The sequence below is a fragment of the Sciurus vulgaris genome (assembly GCF_902686455.1).
Source record: "Sciurus vulgaris genome assembly, chromosome: 1".
Taxonomy (NCBI): Eukaryota; Metazoa; Chordata; class Mammalia; order Rodentia; family Sciuridae; genus Sciurus; species Sciurus vulgaris.
In genome coordinates this window covers 201,204,891-201,225,727 of record NC_136461.1, presented here as the reverse complement: position 1 = coordinate 201,225,727, position 20,837 = coordinate 201,204,891, and the positions used below count along the sequence as shown (strand labels likewise).

Sequence of the window (20,837 nt, the reverse complement as noted above, 5' to 3'; positions counted from 1 at the left end):
ACGAGTCAAGTGTTCTAAGTGCCGCGTATGGGTAGGCGAGAGACTGACGCTTCCCCCAGTGGTCAGAGAAGGCCTTGGAGGAGGAAGGCTGGGAGTAGGTACACCCTTCCTTCGACACCAGATGGGAGAAACCACTGAAATTATTAGTGGTCACGTTCAGGCTGCCCCCGGTCCTGGAGCCTGGAGGGTAGCATAGGTGCAACCCAAGGGACAAAGCGGTTAGTAACTGGGTGGCGTCACAGGAGAAGGGCTTGGATAGCACCCCACCTAACACGGAGGTGGTCTTGCTTGGCAGCCGCGTTCAAGTATTATCCCGTCACAAGAACCGCCAATGTCTTTTCCACACTAATAAGAGCAGGTCACACTGAGAAGCTGACTTGATCATCGAGCCGCCCTGAACTCAGAAGGTCTGAGCCGCCTCACCAACCTTCTCGCCGCCGGGCTTGAGCACACGCAGGAGCCGGCTCGCCCACACCACTGCTCCTAAATGTCTGCACCCCAGACCTAAGACTTTGCTGGGAGAGTGTGCAGCCAGGCTGCTGGACTGCACAGCGCCACCCTGCTGGCCACCTTAGGCGAGGCTTCTGCCTCAGTTTGCTCAGCTAAAAACTGGGTCTACCTCTGAGGTGGTGGTAAGGCTTGAATAAAAAATGCTTGGGGGCAGCACTCAGTGTTATATAAGTATTTATTTTATTTATTATTTGGACAGCTACCCAGAGAAATAAAGTGAACCTTCTATAACATTTATTTCTGCACTCAGCAAACACTTTCTTTGTTTCTTTTGAGACAGTCTAAGTTGCTCAGACTGGCCTTGAATTTGCAGTCCTCCTGCCCCAGTCTCCTGAGTAGCTGGGATTTCAGGCATTTGCCACCTGCCCAGCTCATTCAGTAAATTCTTATCTGGCCACTTCTGTGCTTCTATGCTCTGGGCATAGCGTTAGGTGCTAAAGGTACAGTAACAAGACAGAGTTCCTGTCCTTACGTTCTGACTAGGGAGAAGAAAACAGAATATTAAAGTAAATAGTATAATTTCTCCTAGAATTAGGTGTCACAAAGAGAAAACAGGAGCACGAGTAGGTTTTGGGGCAGGATGGGACAGCTAGAGTGGAGAGCTGCAGGTAGGTGAGCAGGGGATGGTGGCCAGGCCACTGGACAGTGGTGCAGGCCAGGTGTGGCCATTCTCAGCTGTGACACAGAGGCAGGTGTGATGGGAAGGGCCGAGCAGGAGGCAGATCGTGGAGACAGCTTGCGAAGCAGAGGCAGGGCCAGGTCACAGGTGGCCCTGCAGGCTGTGGTGGTTGAGAGGGTCTGACCAGGACAGGCTTGGTGATCCGAGTTCTGTTTTTAATGGTCATTTTAGCACAGCAGTTCTCAGGGGTGACTGTCCCTGCCACCAGAGGACACTTGATTGTGTCTGGAGACATTCTGGTGTCACGACCTAGGCAGGTGCCCCTGGTCCCAGTGGACAGAGGCCAGGGGCACTGCTCAGCGTGCTACAGTGCGTAGGAAAGCTGTTCACAGCGAGGAGTTGACACAGCCCAAAATGTCCCTACTCCTGAGGTCGAGAAAGCCAGCTGTGGCCAGTGGTGAAGGACAGACCTTGGGGGCAGGTGGGAGCACGGTGTGCCAGATCACTGAGAAGCGAGGCACAGTGCGGGGGGGGGGGGGGGGGGGGACGCAGGGGGCAGTGTGTTCCAAAGGGAGCAGACGGGCCTGCTGGAGAGCGAGAGTGTGGGTTGGAGGAGCTCATTAGAAGGAGACCCCGAGGTACGTGGCCAGTTCCATGGAGGGCAGCACAGTGGATGGGGAGGGCCAGGTTTGGGGGAAGTCTCTCTACCAGCCCTAGGAGGGGCGCTCTGGTATCCAGACTCGAGACCACTATTCTCGCCAGTCCCCAGAACCCAGCGTCACAACCCGTGACTGCCAAGGGACTAAAACCAAGAGCCCTGAAGAGTCGAACGTATCCTGCCTAGTGAGAAACCACGCGCTTTCTGTGGCCATGGAATGAGGGACCGAGGGTGGAGGAGATCTCGGGGTGGCCCAGGTGGTATGATACCTGAGTGCCGGCTGCATCATTTCTGCCAGATGGTCACTGGTGTCTGCATGTCCTCCCAGCACCTGGGTACTACCTGCAGATCTTGCTGAAAATTAGCTTCAAACACCAGAGGTCTCCCTCCCTGCCCCTCCCCAGTGCTGATCCTTGTTCTGCCTTCTGGTGGCAAAAGGAAGGCAGCTTTCAAAGGAGGCCCTAACCCATGCATCACTGTTCTGTACCTTCTCTCACATCCCTGGAAGGTGGCGTGTAAGGCAGGGTGATCAGGAGTAGCTCACAGATAAGAAGCAGGCACGTCCAGAACGTGGCTTAACCAGGGCCACGCAGGTAGCAAGCTGTCAGTCTTCAGCCTGGTGCTCTGCACAGTAGCTGCCTTCATGCTTCATTTAAGTCACATGGAGCAAGGGGACCAGAAGCCAGGCTTAGGTCATTCTCTCACCTATCTGGAGATTTTTTTTCCTTCTTTTTTTATTGGGGGCGCATTCCAGATTCTCTTGCATGCTGGGTAAGCACTCTACCACTGAGTTACCCACAGCCCTCTCTAGAAGTCTTCTAACACATTAGACTGTGGCCATCCTAAAAGGACTTTGACCTGAGCATAAAAGACACCCTGAGTACAAGACCTTGGTTACAGAGCAGAATCAGCAGATCACTGTACAAGTTGAGAAAAGACCAACAGCTGCGTCCGTCATCACCACGCTCAACTCTTGACTGTCAACCCTGAGTGGGGAAAAAAAAAGGCATCTGTCCAGTTCTGAATGGTGTAGAAGGCCAGGGGGGCAGCAGCAGTTACCGCAGGTGCTGTGGCTATTTCTGAGCAAGGAACCTTATACCTCTTGAGAGTGAGCCATCTCTGAAGGAAGAAAGCACCTATTAGCTGCTGTACTTTCTGGAATTCAAAATATGCCAATGAGGGCCTGGGGTTGTGGCTCAGTGGCAGAGCACTTGCCTAGCATGTGTGAGGCACTGGGTTGGATCCTTAGCACCACATATAAATAAATGAATAAAATAAAGGTCCATCAACAACCAAAAAATATGCCAGTGATTTTTGTCACCATTTTCAGATAAAAAACCAGAAGCTCATGAAGATGAAGTACTTTACCCAAGGGCATACGACTCGGTATGCTATAGAACTAGGAGAGGAATTCAAACTCTCTCGATGTCTTTTTATTAACTGGCTCATGTAACCAGGAAATAGAAGGGATGGGTTCAGGTACAGCTAGATCCGGAACGGCAGACATTACCATCTGGACCCTAGCTCTGCCTCCCTAGCTCTTGTTGCCTTTCCTCTGAGCCGACTTCTGTTTCAGTTTTCTCCTAAAAGGGGCAAAGATAACCATCGTGCCACTTAGGTCATATTTTCACATGGCTGGGAGGTGGGCTTAGTCGCACCAGGACCACATGAACTGAAGTAGCAAGGGTGACTGTTCAAGAAGTGTCACGACCACTCAGACCTTGGGCTGGCCGTCCCAGGCAGGCTGCGGACAAGAGAGTCCTCTTCATTCTGCTGCAGCTCAGTGTGGGCCTGCGGGAGTTACTTTGACGACGGCCTTTCTGAACCTCAGTGACCTCACTATAAAATAGGATATTATATCAGAAGACGAAAATCCTTTTCTCAAGGCTCTAAAAACTTAATCAGTCAGGATTTTTAAACTTCTTTTAAAAATATTTTTTGGTGTAGATAGACAAATATCTTTATTATTTTTTTTTTAATGCGGTGCTGAGGATCGAACCCAGTGCCTCATACATGCTAGGCTAGCGCTCTACCACTGAGCTAGAGCCCCAGCCCAGATTTAACTTTCTTAATCTTTAAACTTCTGTAAATGTTTATATGAATCTGAGTTTGAAGTGTTAATAGATTTCTCGATCTCACGGTGGGAAAAAATCATTATGATCTGTAAGCCGTTAATTTTGTAACTGCACATTACCTGCAAGTGTGTGTGTGTATATATATATATGTATTTTTTTACACACACATATATATACACACACTCAGTTATATAATATATATATATATATATATATATGCTCACTATATGTATATATGCTCAGTTTCTTCCTTCTCCCTTGTAATAACTTGGTCTAAAACCTGGTTTGTTTGAATATCGAAAAGAACCACATCTTAATGGCTCTTAAGAGCTATTCTCAAAAGAGGAGTGTCTGTCAGAACAATGTGAAACCTTTAGTTGTTGAAAAGTCAAGTTCTTGGGTCGTTTTCTTTTGATCTGCTGTAGGACCGTACGGAAAGAGTACATCACTGCGAAGTATGTAGACCACAGGTTCTCAAGGAAGACCTGCCTCTCCTCCTCAGCTAAGCTGAGTGAGTTGCTGGAGGCCATCAAATCCAGGGATCTACTTGCACTAATTCAAGTCTATGCAGAGGGGGTGGAGCTCATGGAACCACTGCTGGAACCTGGGCAGGTAAGGCCTTGCTAAAGTCATAGTACAAAAAGTCAGTTGGTCAGGTGATCCCTTATGTTACTGTGACACAATGTGACAAGATCCTTGCACGTGGATTGTGTGAACACGTTTAGATCTTGAGAATTCAAGACTGAAAGGGGTGCTCTTAATAATTGCTTAGTCATGGATGTAGCTGAAGCTGCTGGTGGCAAGCAGGCCTATTCTCACCCAATTTACACTTACTCTTCCCTCCTTAGGAGCTCGGGGAGACCGCCCTTCATCTTGCCGTCCGAACTGCAGACCAGACATCTCTCCATTTAGTTGACTTCCTTGTGCAAAACTGGTATGGCTTTTTTTGTTGTTGAACTAATACGACTTACAGATTAGCACACATCAGTCCTGTCAGTGGCCTAGATCAGGACTTAGCAAGCTTTTTCTTTAACAAGTCAGATAACAAAAAGCTTAGGCTTCGTGAGGCACGAGTGCTCTGTTGCAGCTGTTCACTTCAGCCATTGTGGAGTGAGAGCAGCCGGAGACAGCAGTGAGCGAGCGTGGCTGTGTTCTGGTGAAACTCGGTTCACAGAAAGGGAGGCGCCGGGTAGGTTTCCCAGGCTCTAGGCTCCCAGCCCCTGGCCTCGAGAGATGTAAGATCCTGTCTCTCTGTCCAGAAACCTGCTGCGCTAGGGCAAGTTGCAGGAAGACTTGACAGCAAGGCCAGCCACGTTTTGTTGAGTTCTCCTTGTTTATAAGCTGAGTGTAAGGGAGCAGCAGCGTGCATGGCTGGATTCTAGTTCATTCAAATCAGGGGCATGTGGTAGGAGTGTGACATGGAACACAGGAGGTGGTATCTGCCGAATTCTCTGTTGGGCTGTTCTGGAAGCAGCAAACTGCCAGAGCTGGACCTCATCCGAGGGAGTCGCTGAGTGGGAAGACTGGTGCGTGCATGGGAGCCGACTGTACGGGCCCAGGCTTCCTCCGCAGAGCGAGCAGTGTGTGGCAGAGAACACGGGCTCCAGACAAGACCCTGTGTTCACGTCCCCACTGCCCGTCCCTGTCTCAGTGATTGTCGAAAGCAAGCACAGCCTCTCTGAACCTTGGTTTCTCATCTCTGCAGCAGAGGCCCTGAACAGTACTCGTGAGATTAAATGAGCTGTGCCTGCAGAAGCTAAGAGACAGCGTCTGCCCCGTCGGGGGCTCTCAATGAATGCTGATGGTTCCTATTAGTAAATTGGTGTAAATTCAGGTGTGATGTTAGAAACATGATTTTCCCTGTTAATAATAAGGTCTCAAATTTGAGTCAGTTATGAGCACAGAAACAAGTTATTCTAAGGCTGGGCCTGGTGGGACATCCTCTTGTCCCAGCTGCTCGAGAGTCTGAGCGGGGAGAATCACAAGTTCAAGGCCAGCCTGAACAGCATAGACAACATAGTTCGGCCCTGTCTCAAAACAGAAAAAAGAAACAAGTGATTACAGTAGTAGTTCCCTCTGTCTGCAGTTTCACTTTCTGAGTTGTCAGTTACCCATGGTCAATCATGGTCTGAAAATTCTAGAAATAAATAATGCATAAGTCTTATGTAACTTTCATTATAGCATATTGTTGCAATTACTCTTTTATTGTTGTTGTTAATCTCTTGCTGTGCCTCATTTATAAATTAAGCTTTATCCCCAGGCATGTATATGTATGGAAAAAATACATGGTCCTTGTAGGGTTTAGTATCATTTGTAGTTCCAGGAATCTGTGGAATTCCTGAAACGTGGGTACAGAGCCCCCACAGAAGAGGGAGGAACTTCTGTGGCACACAGTCCAAGTTGTCGGGGAAGTCAGTTCTTACAGTAATATTGTGGTTTTTCAGTGGGAACCTGGACAAGCAGACGTCCCTGGGAAACACGGTTCTGCACTACTGCAGCATGTACAGTAAGCCTGAGTGCCTGAAGCTGCTGCTGAGGAGCAAGCCCACCGTGGACATTGGTAAACCTGCCTCGCTATCTCTGGGTAGCCATTCTCAGCACATTTGTCCAGTAGGACTGAGACGTACATGTTTGGTGGGACTTGTTATTGTTCCTTGCCTCTCAAGGTATGTGGATGACCATGCAATTTTTCCCTGTTTCAGTTAACCAAGCTGGAGAAACTGCCTTGGACATAGCAAAGAGGCTCAAAGCTTCCCAGTGCGAAGATCTGGTGAGCAAAACGTGGAATAGGAGATTTTTTAAACATCAGTAGCTTGAAAGGGTCATTTTGAGAAACTGGAATTGGAGATGAAGCAGATTCATTTCTTTAAATGTTTGCTAAAGAAATTCAGACAAGCACTAAATAAGCTGTGTTTGGAAAAAGTGGTAAAATGACAAATTTGTCATCTGCATGTCTTTTGAATGCGGTGGTGACGTGGGATTGAGAAGTGTTAATGCCAGAAAGGGCTGAGGATTGAGGTCGTGTCCCTTAGGCTTGCTCTGCAGCTACCAGTGGAGAATTGTTGGGGAAACCACTTTCAAAGCTGGCAGGTGAAGCAGCGTGATGGTTTTCAGGTGCTGAGTACGTGGCTCCCCCAGCTGCTCCCCACCCGGCTGTGCACGCTGGCCCTTGGACCCCACTAGCTCTGGCATAATCACCTGGGCCTTCGTGTCTGTATGTGCTCCTGACCATAGTGTCTCAGTCTGTTTTTCCATTGCTAATAACATATTTCCTAAGTCTGGGTAGTTACAAAGAACTACCAAAGGGATTTCTTCAGCTCTCAGATCTGGTTCAGGTCCAGGGGCCACATCTTATGGTGGCCTTCTCGCTGGTCTAGGATGTCACATGAGAGACTGGGAGCACATGTGTCTCTCCCTCTTCTTCTGAAGCCACCAGTCTTCAGTCTTGGGAATCCACCGAGATGAGCTTAATCCCAGTCACCTCCGCAGGCCCCGCCTAAACTCCATGACCGGAGTCAGTCTCCACCCCTTACTACCTCACCATGGGGATCGAATTCCAGCATGAGCTCCAGAGGGGCCAGACTGTAAACCATAGCACTCGGGAAAGGCAGAGATAGGAAAGAAGAAGTTACAGTCCCTCAAATCTCTGCGAGTGCAGGTTCCGGGCCCCACATTTACTTTTTTATTCTTAAAACAATCCTTTAAGACGTTTATCCCTGCCCACATTTTATGAATACAAAATGACCCTCCTGTAATCCCAGTTACTCTGGACTCTGAGGCAGGAGGATCACAAGGTCAAGGCCAACCTGGGTAACTCAGACCCTGTCTGAAAACGTAAAGAGCTGTGGCGTGGCTTGTGGCAGAGCGCTAGCCTGGGCTCAGTCCCCGGCGCCAAGAGTAAGTAAGTAAAGACCACCAGCCAGGACTTTGTAAAGGCCTATCTCTCAAACTTGACAGACTCCTGATTTTGTTTTCTAGTCAGGAATCTACAGTTCTGAGGTTTATTTTAATGATGTTAAAAGTGCTTTTAATTTTGGAGAAAAGCCAATTAAAGTAAGAAAGGCTTTGCTGCAGCTCCTTGGGTCCCTGAGCCTGTCACAGCAGCCGCCTGTCCGTCAGCTGAGCCTGCAGTGCAGCTACAGTTGACTCGCTGGCAGCCAGGAACGAGGTGTGCTTTGCTCAGTGTCTGTGTGACGTTGGGTGTTTCAGCTTTTCAACTGAAGTAGTGTGTGCTCGCTGTTGCTCCAGCTTTCCCAGGCTAAATCTGGAAAGTTCAACCCACATGTCCACGTAGAGTATGAGTGGAACCTTCGACAGGAGGAGATGGATGAAAGCGATGACGATCTGGATGACAAAGTAAGTGTGGAAGGTGCCCCGAGCCCCACCCTGTCCTGGTTGTTCACCCTGACAGACAGCAGCCTCTTTTTGTGACATGGGTTCATTTTGGTCTTATGACCTGATGTGCCAGGTGTCGCTTGGCGTTGGATCCCCGTTGGGCACCACTTAACAGCTGTAGTCAGCCAGGGTCCTCCAGGGAAACAGCCAGTAAGAGGGAGAGTCATGTGCTTCAAGGAATGGCTCACGTGATGGCGGGCTGGCAGGCCGCAGGCCGGAGATCCCAGCAGGACTTGCTGCGGCAGCGCCGAGGCCGAAGGCAGTCAGGAGGCAGGTTCCTTGCTCTTCAGGGACCTCAGTCTTGACTGCGACCCACCAAGTCACTGGATGAGGCCCTCTCACATTATGGAGGGTAATCCAAAACTGCTGGCTTACACGGTAATCACATTAAAAAAAAAAACCTATACAGCAGCTAGACCAGTGTTTGACCAAACACTGGGATACCATAGGCTAGCCAAGGCGACCCATCAAATTAAACTTCAGAACAGCTGATGGATGCGTTCTAACAATTGTGGTTTAAGAAGTAACTTAAGTAAGAGATAAGCTATGTTAAGTACTATGTTATTTTAAACCATCTTAACCAAAAGCCCATAGGGATATTGTTATTGTCTCCGTTTTACAGAAGAGAAAACTGCACAGAGAATTTAGCAACTTCTCTGACGTCTCCCAGCTCACGAATAGGTCTCAGGATGAAACCCAGTTCCCTGTGACCCTCGTGGGTAATTCTTAACCAGCTCTAGAGTTCATTTCCTGTGTTTATTCATCAGACATGTGCTGGGCATTCCCTCCGTGCCAGGCAGGATGCAAGGAATGTCGGATCCTAAAGCCATTCAATTTATCAGAGGGAGATACAGTATCATACAGTGTGATAACTTTTAATGAGAGTTTGGGGAAATTCTGAGACATGTTCAGAAGACCGAGCAGCTCCTCCGCCTTGGCCAGCTCTGTAGGCCGTACCAGGGAAGCAGCCCTGGAGACGGGTTTCTGAGGATAGGAGGCACTTGCCAGGCACAGACGTGGGGAGGAGCACATCATTCCAGGGGGGTCTTGGGAGAGCCCAGGTCTGAGGCATAAGAAGTGCCACGAGACAGGTGCAGCCTTCTGATGGGAAAGGTGCCTTTTGTCTTTATCCAAGCAGCCAAAAGCCAAGAGCAGTTTATTATCTGAAAGCAAGTTCTCTGCCGGCTCTGGCTGCAGTGTGGACATGGGCTGGAGGTAAGAAAGTCGAGGAGAGAGAGTTCAGGACATTGCAGCTGCACTGGGAGCAGGTTTGAGGGCCATTTCCGAAGTGTCCATGCAGGACCTGGAGCTCCAGGTGACAGGGTTTCTGAGCTGGGCACCAGAGACACTGCATGGGCAATGAAAAATAGTCTGAAGCCAAGAAGTTGGGGTGGACTTGGACATCTGTGAGTCAACAACGTGCAGTTGACACCTCAAAGCTGTGGTGTGGACGAGTTTACTTTCCAAGAAGGTGTAAAAAGAGAGATGAAGATGGAGAACTTCAGCTGGGCATGGTGGTACACACCTGCAATCCCAGCGACTCAGGAGGCTGAGGCAGGAGGATCAAGGCCAGCCCTAAGTCACTTAGCAAGACCCTGTCTCAAAAAGAGCTGGGGATGTGGCTCAGTTCAATCCTGATACAAAAAAAAAGATTGAGAACTTCAACATTAAAGGGTTGAGCAGGGGAAGAACTTGACGCAGTGTTAGAGAAGTGGAAGTAGTGTGGAATGTTGGTGAAAATGTCCTGCACGGGAAGGTATTCGTTAAAGGTCAGGTCTGTGGCCTCACCCTGTGCTTCTGGGTAGCTGCTGACCCCTGGGCAGTGCCCCATAGTGTGGTTGCTGTGGGGCATGCAGAGTGGAAGTGGAGCGGCTTCCCTTACACCGCCTCGTCGCCGCGAGGCTCTCAGGGCACAGAGGGCGCGGGGACCCGGCGACCACCTGCACCCTCCCGCAGAGGTCCTCCCTGAGCCGCGAGGACCGTCCTCGGCGCCATCTCACCCCCTGTCCTTTCATCTCCCAGCCGAGCCCGATCAAGAAGGAGCGCTCGCCCCGACCCCAGAGCTTCTGCCACTCCTCCAGCATCTCCCCACAGGACAAGCTGGCACTGCCAGGCTTCGGCACTCCGCGGGACAAGCAGCGGCTCTCCTATGGGGCCTTCACCAACCAGATTTTTGCCTCCACGAGCACAGACTCGCCCACGTCACCCACTGCAGAGGCTCCCCCTCTGCCTCCTAGGAATGCCGGGAAAGGTACGGGCTTGCGAGGGCTTTGGCTCCATCCTCAGAGCTGGTAGTCTGGCCAACTTGGGTAAGAATTCAAGATACACTTGAGGGGCAGAGGATGAATGTGTTGTGAAGGACAGGCAGAGTGGTGGGCACTGTGCACACATTGTCTTACGTTAGCCTCACAGTGGTCCTGTGAAGTAGGTGCTTTTGTGCCCCTCTCACCGGAGAGGAAAATATGGCTCAGAGAGCTAGAGTGACTTGTCTAAGGTCACACAGCCAGTTCAGTGGTGAATTGAGTTTCAGTCTGAGATCTGCATGGCTCCGAAACCTGTGCTCTTTGTAACACAGGGTGAAGTTTCAGTTTGCTTAAAAGGTTACTTTTCTCTGCACTGAGATGCTCCCATGTGGAAGATGCTAATAGTAATAATGCTGGTGAGCAAGTTGCTCTTGTCTTTGAAAGGCCCTCAGCAAAGCTGCCTCATCCTGTGGTCTCAAGATAAGGTAGGCACTGTAGACACCAGAGTCCCGCAGACAGGGGCACTGAGGGGCAGCTGTCCTGAGGTTCTCGGCTACTTGGATTCTAAGCCAGGCCCTGTGGGACCAACACCTATATTCCTGTACACTCTGAAGAGGATGTTTTCCCCTGGATGCTATCCGGGGAGGAATCTTCCCTGGAACAGTGTTTCTGTGCTCCTTGGCTCAAGCAGAGTTCTCATCCTGTATCCTCTGTCCATGCAGTATGCCCGGCTCAGAAAGTCAGGGTGCTCCCACCTGCACAGGGACAAGTTGATGCACAGAAATGCCAACATCAGAGGGGCGTCCAAGCCTAGGGCACAGTTGAGGTACCCAGAGCTGCAGTTCCAAGTTTGGCCTCTGCCAAAAACTCCAAATGCAGGGTTCTCCCTGCGCTCTCCGCCTGTGCTAGCACAGGTTTCGAGGGCCCCTGGGTGCACAATGCCCTGCCTATTTGAATCACACAGAGGCTGTTTTCTGGGAAATGTGAGCTTTATTCAAAACTGTTTTTTCAGAGCTTATTCTTCATTGAAACAGTGTTATAAATGAGAGCTGTGTTCCTAGAGAGACCCCAAATGGCCTCATGGATCATAAAATAATGGAGAAAAGTTAAAATAAGGCTCTGGCATGAATAGTTGTCATCAAAGATGACCAGTGGCCGTGGCAGTGATGGCACACGTGAGCCAAAGACACGGAGACCAGAGTTCCCTGCCTTTCTTTCACTGAGCTGGAACACACCTCAAGCTCAGTTGCACGTCCAGCTGCAGGTGTGTAGTGGGAGTGTCCTGCTGCCACCTCCCTCGGGTGACCACATGCCCGTCAGGTCAGCAGCCATCTGACGAGGGCAGAGACCCCCTTGCTGCACCCCAGAGAGGACAGTGAGAAACCTCCAAACCAAATAAAACGATGGAGGAAGTGGCTGACAAACTCCACGTCCCCTAGTTGTAGTTACCACGTGACGACCTATCTAGACAGGCAGCACCTGTACCTGTTCACACAGCCTCTGGGGCATTGAGACTCTGGAACGGATCTGTTCTCAGAGTCCTGGGGGGCCGACAGACCACCCCACCTTCTCCCACCCCCTCTGTAACTTCGTCTCAAGGGGACACAGAAACCCACAAAATACACTCTCTGGCTCAGTGCCAAGCATCTCTCCCCTGCCTTGAATAAATTCTAACAAGTCCTTTACCAAAGACCCAAAAGACAAAGACTAAATTTATTTAGTGATTCAGCTGCTGCAACAAGGGCCCAGAGACTTGGCCATAGCAACTGTGGTCGGCTAAGGACAGGCTGCTCATCCCTCCCCCTCCCAAAAGAGCCCACTATTGAATGTAGACCCCTCCCTGCTGGTCGCAGCACATTCCTCCTGGCTGTGTGTAGCAGGACGTCAGATTTGGGCTGTCTGCTGCTGAGTCGTGAGGAGTGCAGCCTTCTCGTGCCTTTTATGAGGACATGAAGTATGGAGCTGGGCTCACATGCCCTCACATTTAGGAAACTGGTAGTGTCTAGGAGTTCCGAGGAGACGTGGTTAAAGACCAGACGATGTTCTGGGCACAGAGAGTTCCTTTTTGCAGCCCCCTTTTGTGCGTTTGTCCCTTCATTCTGCTAACTGGTAGGACTATCTGCTGAGAGCAAGGCTGTCTTGAGCAGCTGCTCAGGTTGCTCACTCTCCGTGGCAAAGAAGCTGTGGTCTCTGCAGCACAAGTTGTCTCCACGTCAACTTAGGGATCGAAAGGATAACGGCTTCCAGTGTGACAGAAACAGTCACTAGTGACCAAGTCCCCACAGATGAGAGGATGGCAGAGGGGAGCAGGAGAAGGAATTCTCCCGAACCCAGCTCAGGAATAGTGTCAAGAAATTCCAGCTGTCTCAATGCAGGGAGGCTTGACCTGCACCACCGCCAGCCAGGGCCCCTCGTGCTGGGGCAGTGCTCCCCATGGTCTCGGAAGAGCCGGCCCTTCAGAACCCCACGCTCACCCTCCTTAAGCCTCCCCAGCCACCTTGTACTGCCTAAGCCTTCTCAGAGGTGAGTCCAGAGAGAGTAAAAGAAAGCTGCTGAATGACCTGCACAGACATCTCCCACTCCTGAGGAGCAGCTCCTCCCTGCCCCGTGCTTTACGTTTAAAAAACAAGCCTTAAGTTAAAATTACGGCGTGGAATTTAGATATTTATTTTTTAGAGCTACGAGGATGCTTAAATTCGCCACAGTCTGTATCCCATTATACAGATGAGGAAACTGAGCCCTGGAATGGTTAAGGAAATCACTTCAGGTCACATGGAGGCTGCAATAGGACAGAACATCGGGCCTGTCAGCGCAGACCTTGCAGTTTCTCCTGTGCTGAGGAACACGGCCCATCTTTGTCTCTCCTGTCTCACAGGGTCATCGTCAGAGTGCAGTGAGACAAGGCTGGTCTGGGGCTCAGTGGTGGAGCGCTGGCCTAGCACACGTGAGGCACTGGGTTCTGCCCTTAGCACCATGTAAAAGTAAATAAAATAAAGGTATTGTGTCCATCTACAACTAAAAAAAATTTTTTTTTAGTCCAATGAAACGACTGGGAGTATAGCTCAGTTAGTAGAGTGCTTACCTCACACGTACAAGGTCCTGGGTTCAATCCCCAGCACCGCAAAAAAAAAAAAAAAAAAATCAAATGCAACAGTAAAAGGAGAAAGCATTTTATAAAATGCAGAACTCTGCACTGCTCTGAGAGAATCATATTCAGGTTGTTAGTCTGTGGCAGAAGGGGTACCCAGTGTAGAAGGACATCAGGTACAGCACAGTGCCCCAGGACCCATCTGCACACCAGGGGCTTGGAGACACACGTGGCCTGCTTGGTTTTGGTCGATTTGTTGGTTGGATTTAACGTTAGGTTTCAGAACTGTGACTTTACACCATGGTTCAATTTGGTGCCGTTTGTGCAGCAGGGGCAACACTCACACCTGACACAGAGCCCCCGCCCCATCTCCATCTCTTGGAGTTGAAATGAGAAGTATACAAAATGTGTTGTCCAGCACGTGGCACCTGGTCCTCCATGGCGTCCGCTGCTGGCACTGGTACCTCTGCAGTGCCTCAGCTATTTAGAAGGGCATCCTCTGTGGAACCATGAAGTCACCCCAGCTTGCTAAATTAACAGGGGCTCCGAACAGTGAGACCCAGCACAGTGTAGGCACTTGGGCTCAAAGAAAGGATTTGTTAAGTAAACGAGTGATAAATCTGATCTCAAAGAACTGACCGCTCAAGCTTGGGATCGACCAATGTGCAGATTACAGTTTACTCCCGTGGGCTGAGCTGACAGAACGCTCCTGCGCCAGTGTCGCTGGTGTCGGCTCGCCTGTCAGTGGCGGGTCTGTCTGCCCTGAGCCGCCCTGAATCTCCCACGTCAGCTGAAATGCAGGCTTCCCGCCCTGAGCAGGCTCCAGCCTCAGCCTGAGCAGCCAGCAGAGCTTCTGGCACAGTGCCCGGCATACTGAGTAGACGTTATTGACGAAGGATCAGTGCCACGGAGGCTGTCGAGCCAGATGCCGCCCTGGCTCTCAGGTTAGAAGACACTAAGCATGGTAAGAATCAAGAGAGAAACAAACCCTCCGAGGTATCTTAGCCTGTGTCAGGCCAGACCGCACTGCCTGGGCAGCCGTGAACTCCTGAGAAGCCTTCACACTTCATCTTCTCTTCTTCCAAAAAGCTGCCTTTCCCTTGCCCCACAAAAGGCCAATCCTTCATGAGGGCAGCCCTCTCTCTGCGTCTCTGCCAGCACTGAGCAGATCCTGTGGAGTTTCACTCTTTGTCTGAAAAACAAGGATTATGTGTCTAGCTTGCAGGATCACTGCAGAGAGCACACTGAGCACTCAACAAGTAGGAGATTCCTCTGTCCCACCTCATGTACTCAGTATTCCAGAGGCCGAAAAACAGGAGTGGAGAGGTTGGCGCTCCAGGGGAGAAAAAACTAGAGTGTGGCATCGGGCCAGTAGGGGGTGCTGCTCACAGTGCTGAAGAGGGGCAAGGAAGTCCTCATTCACTGCCCAGGTAAGAGGCGGGACCCCTCAGTGACAGGCCAGTGTGAAGCAAGGTGCCTTCACATGCAGAAAGCAGAGTAGGTACCAGCCCGTGTCGGTGCTTAAAGCATGAACAGAACAAGAAGGACCAGTGAGAGCACATCCCAAGAGAGGTGGCCAGAACAAAGAGGAGACACTCGTGAAAAGAGCCTTATGTCCCAGAGGGTGAGAGTGGCCTTGCTAAAAACCTGGGTGTGAAATGTTTGCCCCAGTTATACCCAAACAGCGGGGCAAGGATTCCTGCGCCTCTTCTCTCATAGCAGCAGTTCAGAGGTCAGAGCCAGTGGAGCAGGGACACCTCGGCTCACTGCAGAGGCCTGCCCTTGGGAGAGTGCAGCGCAGGTGATGCAGAGGCGGAAGTGCCTCGGCAGGAGCATTAGTCACCTACCTACCGATGACTCTGCAGTTTCCTGGGGTGTTTTATCTCCTTACTGCCACCTGCCCGTGGGCTGCCATCTTTGATCCATGTTAGATTTGTGTTCAGGGGTTGTTTTGTTCTCATCTTGGCCCTTGTCTGTCTCCCCATCACACAAGTGACCTAGCCCTGGCTGGAACATTGTGACTTTTGCCCTCAGCAGTGGCCACTGAGTCAGGCCTTCTGAGTCTTCTGGCCGCCAGGGTGTGGAAAGGGACGCAGAGAAAATCCTTGTTGTGCTCGCATTCAGGAATGTGTGAGTGACTGTTAAAGAACCCACCCTCAGCCCCTCAAACCTGGTACTTTTCTCTTGATCATCACCGTCATGCAGAGACTGAAGGACAAATGAAGAGCCCGTGCTCTTTTCTGTGTAGAGAGCTGCTCACAGCGGTGTGTTCCAGGACAGGCACCTCATGCTAGAATCCTGGCTGGCCCTGCCGCTGACTTCCTCAAGTGTCCCAGCACTCACCTTGCCGAGCCGCTTCCCCATCTGAACGTGAACACCCCTTCTAACAGAGTCCTTCTCTCCATAAATATGCAGTATTGTGTCTTTATCTATTTTTAAAGTATTTAACATAAATTTTCCACTCTTTTAAACTCCATCCTATGAAAACCATTAGATCAGTTGGAGGAATAGGTTGACAGATCTGTCGAACAACATGGTGATGAGTTAATAATAGCTTGCTGCACTCTTGAGCGTTGCTGAGAGGGTTGTTCTCACCACAAAGAAATGATAAGCACATGAGGTCACACTTGTTGATTAGTTCAATTTAGCCATTCCACAGTATGTACATATTTCACAACAGTTTGTTGTACATAAAAACATATACAATATTTGTCAATTAAAATTAAACCATTAGAAAAGATGATGAAATTTTCATTCATATTACCTAGAGTTGTGCAGATGTGACTTCTGTCATCACCACTTTGTATGATATGCTAAAATATGTAAATCATACTTCTACAGACAAGTTTTTAAAGAACTGTCAAGATAATTTTGCAAGCCATCTTCTGGTGTTGGCTTTTCTCTTAGAAATTTCACAGACGCACTTTATTTGGTCTCCTGTTATGGAGCCTTGGGGTTCTCTGCCTCACTGAAAACCAGATGCATAGGACATTGGAACAACATCCTGCTCACTTGCACCGTGAATTATTTCCAGAGGTGTGAGTTGTGCCCGGCATAGGCAGAGGGAGATGGGAAGACAGACAAATCTTCCCTGTGGAAGCCTCCAGTCTGGGAGGGAAGGGAAATGATCTGAAATGTGGGGTAGAGAAAATCTAGTGTCTTTGTGTCTTTAAGGCTTGTGGAAGTTCAGAGATAGAAGCGGGTGGGTTAGAGGAAGACTCTGGATGGGGTCACATCTAAGCTGACCATTAAAAGATGAAGATGAAAGGTGAAGAGAGAATGTAGTTATGTCTGACTTTCCTAGCCGGAGAGGACATGGCACCATTCAGAGGACAAGCAGGATGTCCTCAAGGCTGAGCATTCACCTTGAGTTGAACAGAGCAGGGTTCTGCCTGGAACTTACTATATCTGACCAAGTTTCTAGAGACTCTGAGGCTGGGTTCTGCTTGGTTTGTGGTGACTGACAGCTCTGGGGCGTGATGTACACAACTCCCTTGGTGTATCTTTTTTTTTTTTTTTCTTTTTTTCTTTCTTTTTCTGTACAGACTACATTTTGATTAGTATCTCGTCTGGCAGTTTTTGTTTCCGATCAGATTTGAAATCTGGTGTGTGACTTTTCAGATGCACTGCTTTTGAAGGTCCCTAGGTGGCGCTAATGACGAAATTACTCTGGAATCTCACCATTGTCTATTATCTATTATACATTTTTTTCCAAGAGGAAAGTTACACTTCCTGATACTGAACACTTGTTGTTGTTGTTTTCCTCCTGTGCCAAGTGCAGAAATGTTGCCCTGGCTTTGAGGAACCAGCAGCATGATGGGGTGAGCACCTCTCCATTTCCAGACACCTGTGTCGCCCCAGTACCATCCTTTGTGCGAAGCCCCCATTTTCTTAGCTGCAAAATAGTTACAGTCCTGGATCCACTTACATCACAGGGTCGTTAGGAAAATCAAAAGGAAAAACATGCATTTTGAAAATGACAGAGCACAGCCATATTAACAGTTACTTTAGGGTTGTAAAAATAAAATATCCTGGCTAGGTGTGATGGTGCACCCCTGTAACTCAGTGACCCTTCAGGCTGAGGCAGGAGGATCACACATTCAAGACCAGCCTGGGCAACGTGTAGAGACCCCATGTCAAAATAAAAACGAAAAGGACTGGAGATGAGCTCAGTGGTAAAGAGCTCCAGGATTCAATCCCCAGCACCAAAAAGAAAGTTTCTGAAACTGCAGTAACTCCATGCCATAGCAGGGCATCGATTTAGGGCAGCCATAAGCTTTCCATCTTGTATTACATCAGTAAGACAGAATGAATTATTCAGTACGGGGATTTAATCCTAATGCAGACTGTCATTTTATTGAGAGAACAGTATGTACTTCTAAGACTGAACTACCTGTCTGTGAATCAGTGCCTAGGTCAGTGTTAGTACTGACTGGTAATTGATAATGAGAAATCATCTAAATATACTTTACCCAGAATGGAGACTAGAAGTAATTAAGCTTTTTTTTTTTTTAAAATACACAGAATGTAAAATGCTCTTTTGGACCCTTTCTGGGTCACCAGGTGTCCAGTACCCGGTGTTGAACATTTCATGTGGTAGTTGCTTTTTCTTTTATTCCTTTTCTTTCTTTCCCTAAATGTTTGCAGAAGTAGTTGTCCATGAACATGGTTAAACATACACCTGGTAATATTACATAAAATAAAATTGTCCAAGTGCCCAGCAAGTCACACCTGACACACAGCAGCCACTTCAGTGAATAAACTTTGAATAAACAAAACAAGGACATGTGTACTACCTCCATGACTACTTTTAAAAATGAACTCCATTACCTGTTGTTCAGGCTTCCAATATAATAAGTGGTTTATGATTTCTAAAACAATCCAGAATTGCAACAAAAAAAAGGAGTTTTAGGTTTATCTATCTTTGTAGGTAACTTTAGAACATTCATTTAGAAAAGGCTTTCTTTCTTTCTTTTTTTTTTTTTTTTAACATTTCAGCTTGCTGACAAAAAGAAAAAGTTGTAGTGGAGGGGAAAAAAAAAAACCTGTTATCTGCATTCTTTGATGTTCAGCCTGTAGGCTTCCATGGATTTAGTTGATATGCGACTCTGCTCTGACCCTGTGGGTCTTGCTGGTAGTACTGTGTGCCTTCCTCCCACATAGATTTGTGATGATTCCAGTGAGTTCTTGGTTTCAAATGTGTTTTATTTTTCCCATCGTACCTAAACAATGTTCCAAACCCCTCAGCATTCTGTGTTGACTAGCATTTTGTTCCTTAAAAGCACACTCTTTTCTTTGTTGTAATTTTCCTTTTTTTTAACCAACGATTTCTTTGAGTCCTGTTTTCAAGTTGGATTTAATGTTGAACTGGTGGATGAGGTCGTACAGCCTCTCGCCTTTGTCTCTGTGTGCCGCACCCCATTTGGATGTGTGGGAGAGATTGCGTGCTGGTGTCCTGTGTCTGTGAGCCTGGGATTAACCTTCCTGCCCCCATTCAATTTCCTTTCTAGGTCCACCTGGCCCACCTTCAACACTCCCTCTAAGCACCCAGACCTCTAGTGGCAGCTCCACCCTTTCCAAGAAGAGGCCTCCTCCCCCACCACCCGGACACAAGAGAACCCTGTCCGACCCTCCCAGCCCACTACCTCATGGGCCCCCAAACAAAGGCGCAGTTCCTTGGGGTAAGTTCTCCTAAAGTCAGGGCAACGCCGCCCAGGGCCAGGCAGTACGTGGGCTTCAGTGGGCAGCGGAAGGTGCGTTTAGAAAATGGGCCCGAGTGCACACATACCAGATGAGGGCTTGGATACGCGTGAGCACCCTTTCCATGTGGCTGAGAAACGCTTTGAAAATGTTTAGGGCCCTTAAAAACTGCTAAGAGCAATCAGTGTAGCTGTCCCTTGGTATCATTGGGATCTTGGTTCCTGGACACAACTCCCTGCAAAATACCAAATCTGCAGATACTCAAATTAGTTATGCAAAATGGCATAGTATTTGCAGATAACTTAAGCGCATATGCTTTAAATCACTTCTAGATTACTTATAGTACCTAATACAAAGTAAGTGTTATGTTAAAAAAAAAATTGTCTAAACATGTGCAGTACGGACTCAAGTTTTTCCCAGATATTTTTGGTCCACAGTTGTTTGCTTGAATCCAAGGAACAAACATCACTGCAGATACAGAGGACCAGCTTTGATAGCAGTAAGATGCCAAGCGTATCCAAACTCTCAGTCAGTCGCAAGCATGACTATGTGGTGTAGGTATTGTTCATCTCACTGCAGAAGAGCAAGTAAAGGGCCAGAAAAGCAAAGGAATCCGTTGCCTCAAAACGGCCAGAATGGTTTTCTCATAAAATGTGAATCAACTCATGGTCACTCTTTTCCTTAACGCCTATAAAGATTTCCTGCGGAGCTTCAGATAAAGTCGGACTCCTGGCACCAAGGGCCTCCAGGGCGCTGCACGCCAGGGCTCTCCTCTGCACTCTGCCTCTGGCCTCCCTCCACTTCCCGGCTGCACTCCGGCCTTTCCCTCCCTAGGGCCCTTGCACTCCCTGGTGCTCTGTCCTCCCTGAAAGCCCAGCTCCCTTTCTTCCCCCACCCCTGTTCTCAGCTTGCATGTGTGTCTCCGTGTTTCTCTCTAAAGGAGCTGATTTCTTCCCAAGCCCCTGATCACAGTAGAGAAGTACTTTATGAACATGTCTGTCTCCCCCACTAGACTGTGTGCTCCCTGGGAGCAGTGACTTTGTCTGTCTTGTTCTCACCTGTGTCTGCATAGCCTGGAATCATGCCTGGTACACAGAGGGTCGCTGGTTATCTCTTGAGAATGAACAACCCTACTCAGTCAGCACGTGTAATCAGTTTAGTGACACTGACTGCAGATGTTCCCACAAGAAACAGAATTTCAGAGCTGGGAACGTCGCTCGGTGGTAGAGCCCTTGCTTAGCCTGCACAGGGGCCAGGTGTGATCTGCAGCGTGGGGTGGGAAACAGGAGGGAGGCAGCAGTGCAGTTTGCATCTTCCCTACAAGCCTGCTGGCCTTGCAGGGTGGCCCCATGGCCCTCTGTGGCAGATGGTGCAGCTAAACAAACCTGCTGCTCTGCTTGTCTTACCTCTTCCTCTTCCTGACCTGAGTTTCATTATGGCTTTTTTTTTTTTTTTTTTTTTTTTTTGGTATTGTGATTGCGATTGTGTTTTTCTTGCTAATAGGTAATTCATCTTAGTGCTTTTAAAGCCTTTCTTAAAAGCCTCCCTC

At 48.9% G+C, this 20,837-nt stretch overlaps 1 protein-coding gene across 6 annotated transcripts in view; it reads left to right on the top strand.

Annotated features, from left to right (window-relative positions):
- ASAP1 (ArfGAP with SH3 domain, ankyrin repeat and PH domain 1) overlaps positions 1-20,837 on the top strand; it is a 337,055-nt gene that overhangs the window by 297,178 nt on the left and 19,040 nt on the right. For 4 of the 6 annotated variants that reach the window (XM_079112361.1, XM_079112363.1, XM_079112362.1 and 1 more), the window contains 7 exons: positions 4,288-4,474; positions 4,711-4,796; positions 6,307-6,422; positions 6,565-6,632; positions 8,111-8,218; positions 10,280-10,508; positions 19,099-19,269. In XM_079112361.1, the coding sequence (XP_078968487.1) occupies positions 4,288-4,474; positions 4,711-4,796; positions 6,307-6,422; positions 6,565-6,632; positions 8,111-8,218; positions 10,280-10,508; positions 19,099-19,269 (965 nt within the window). The remainder of the gene's footprint in view (positions 1-4,287; positions 4,475-4,710; positions 4,797-6,306; positions 6,423-6,564; positions 6,633-8,110; positions 8,219-10,279; positions 10,509-19,098; positions 19,270-20,837) is intronic. The other 2 variants (XM_079112364.1, XM_079112365.1) reach the window with 1 other exon arrangement.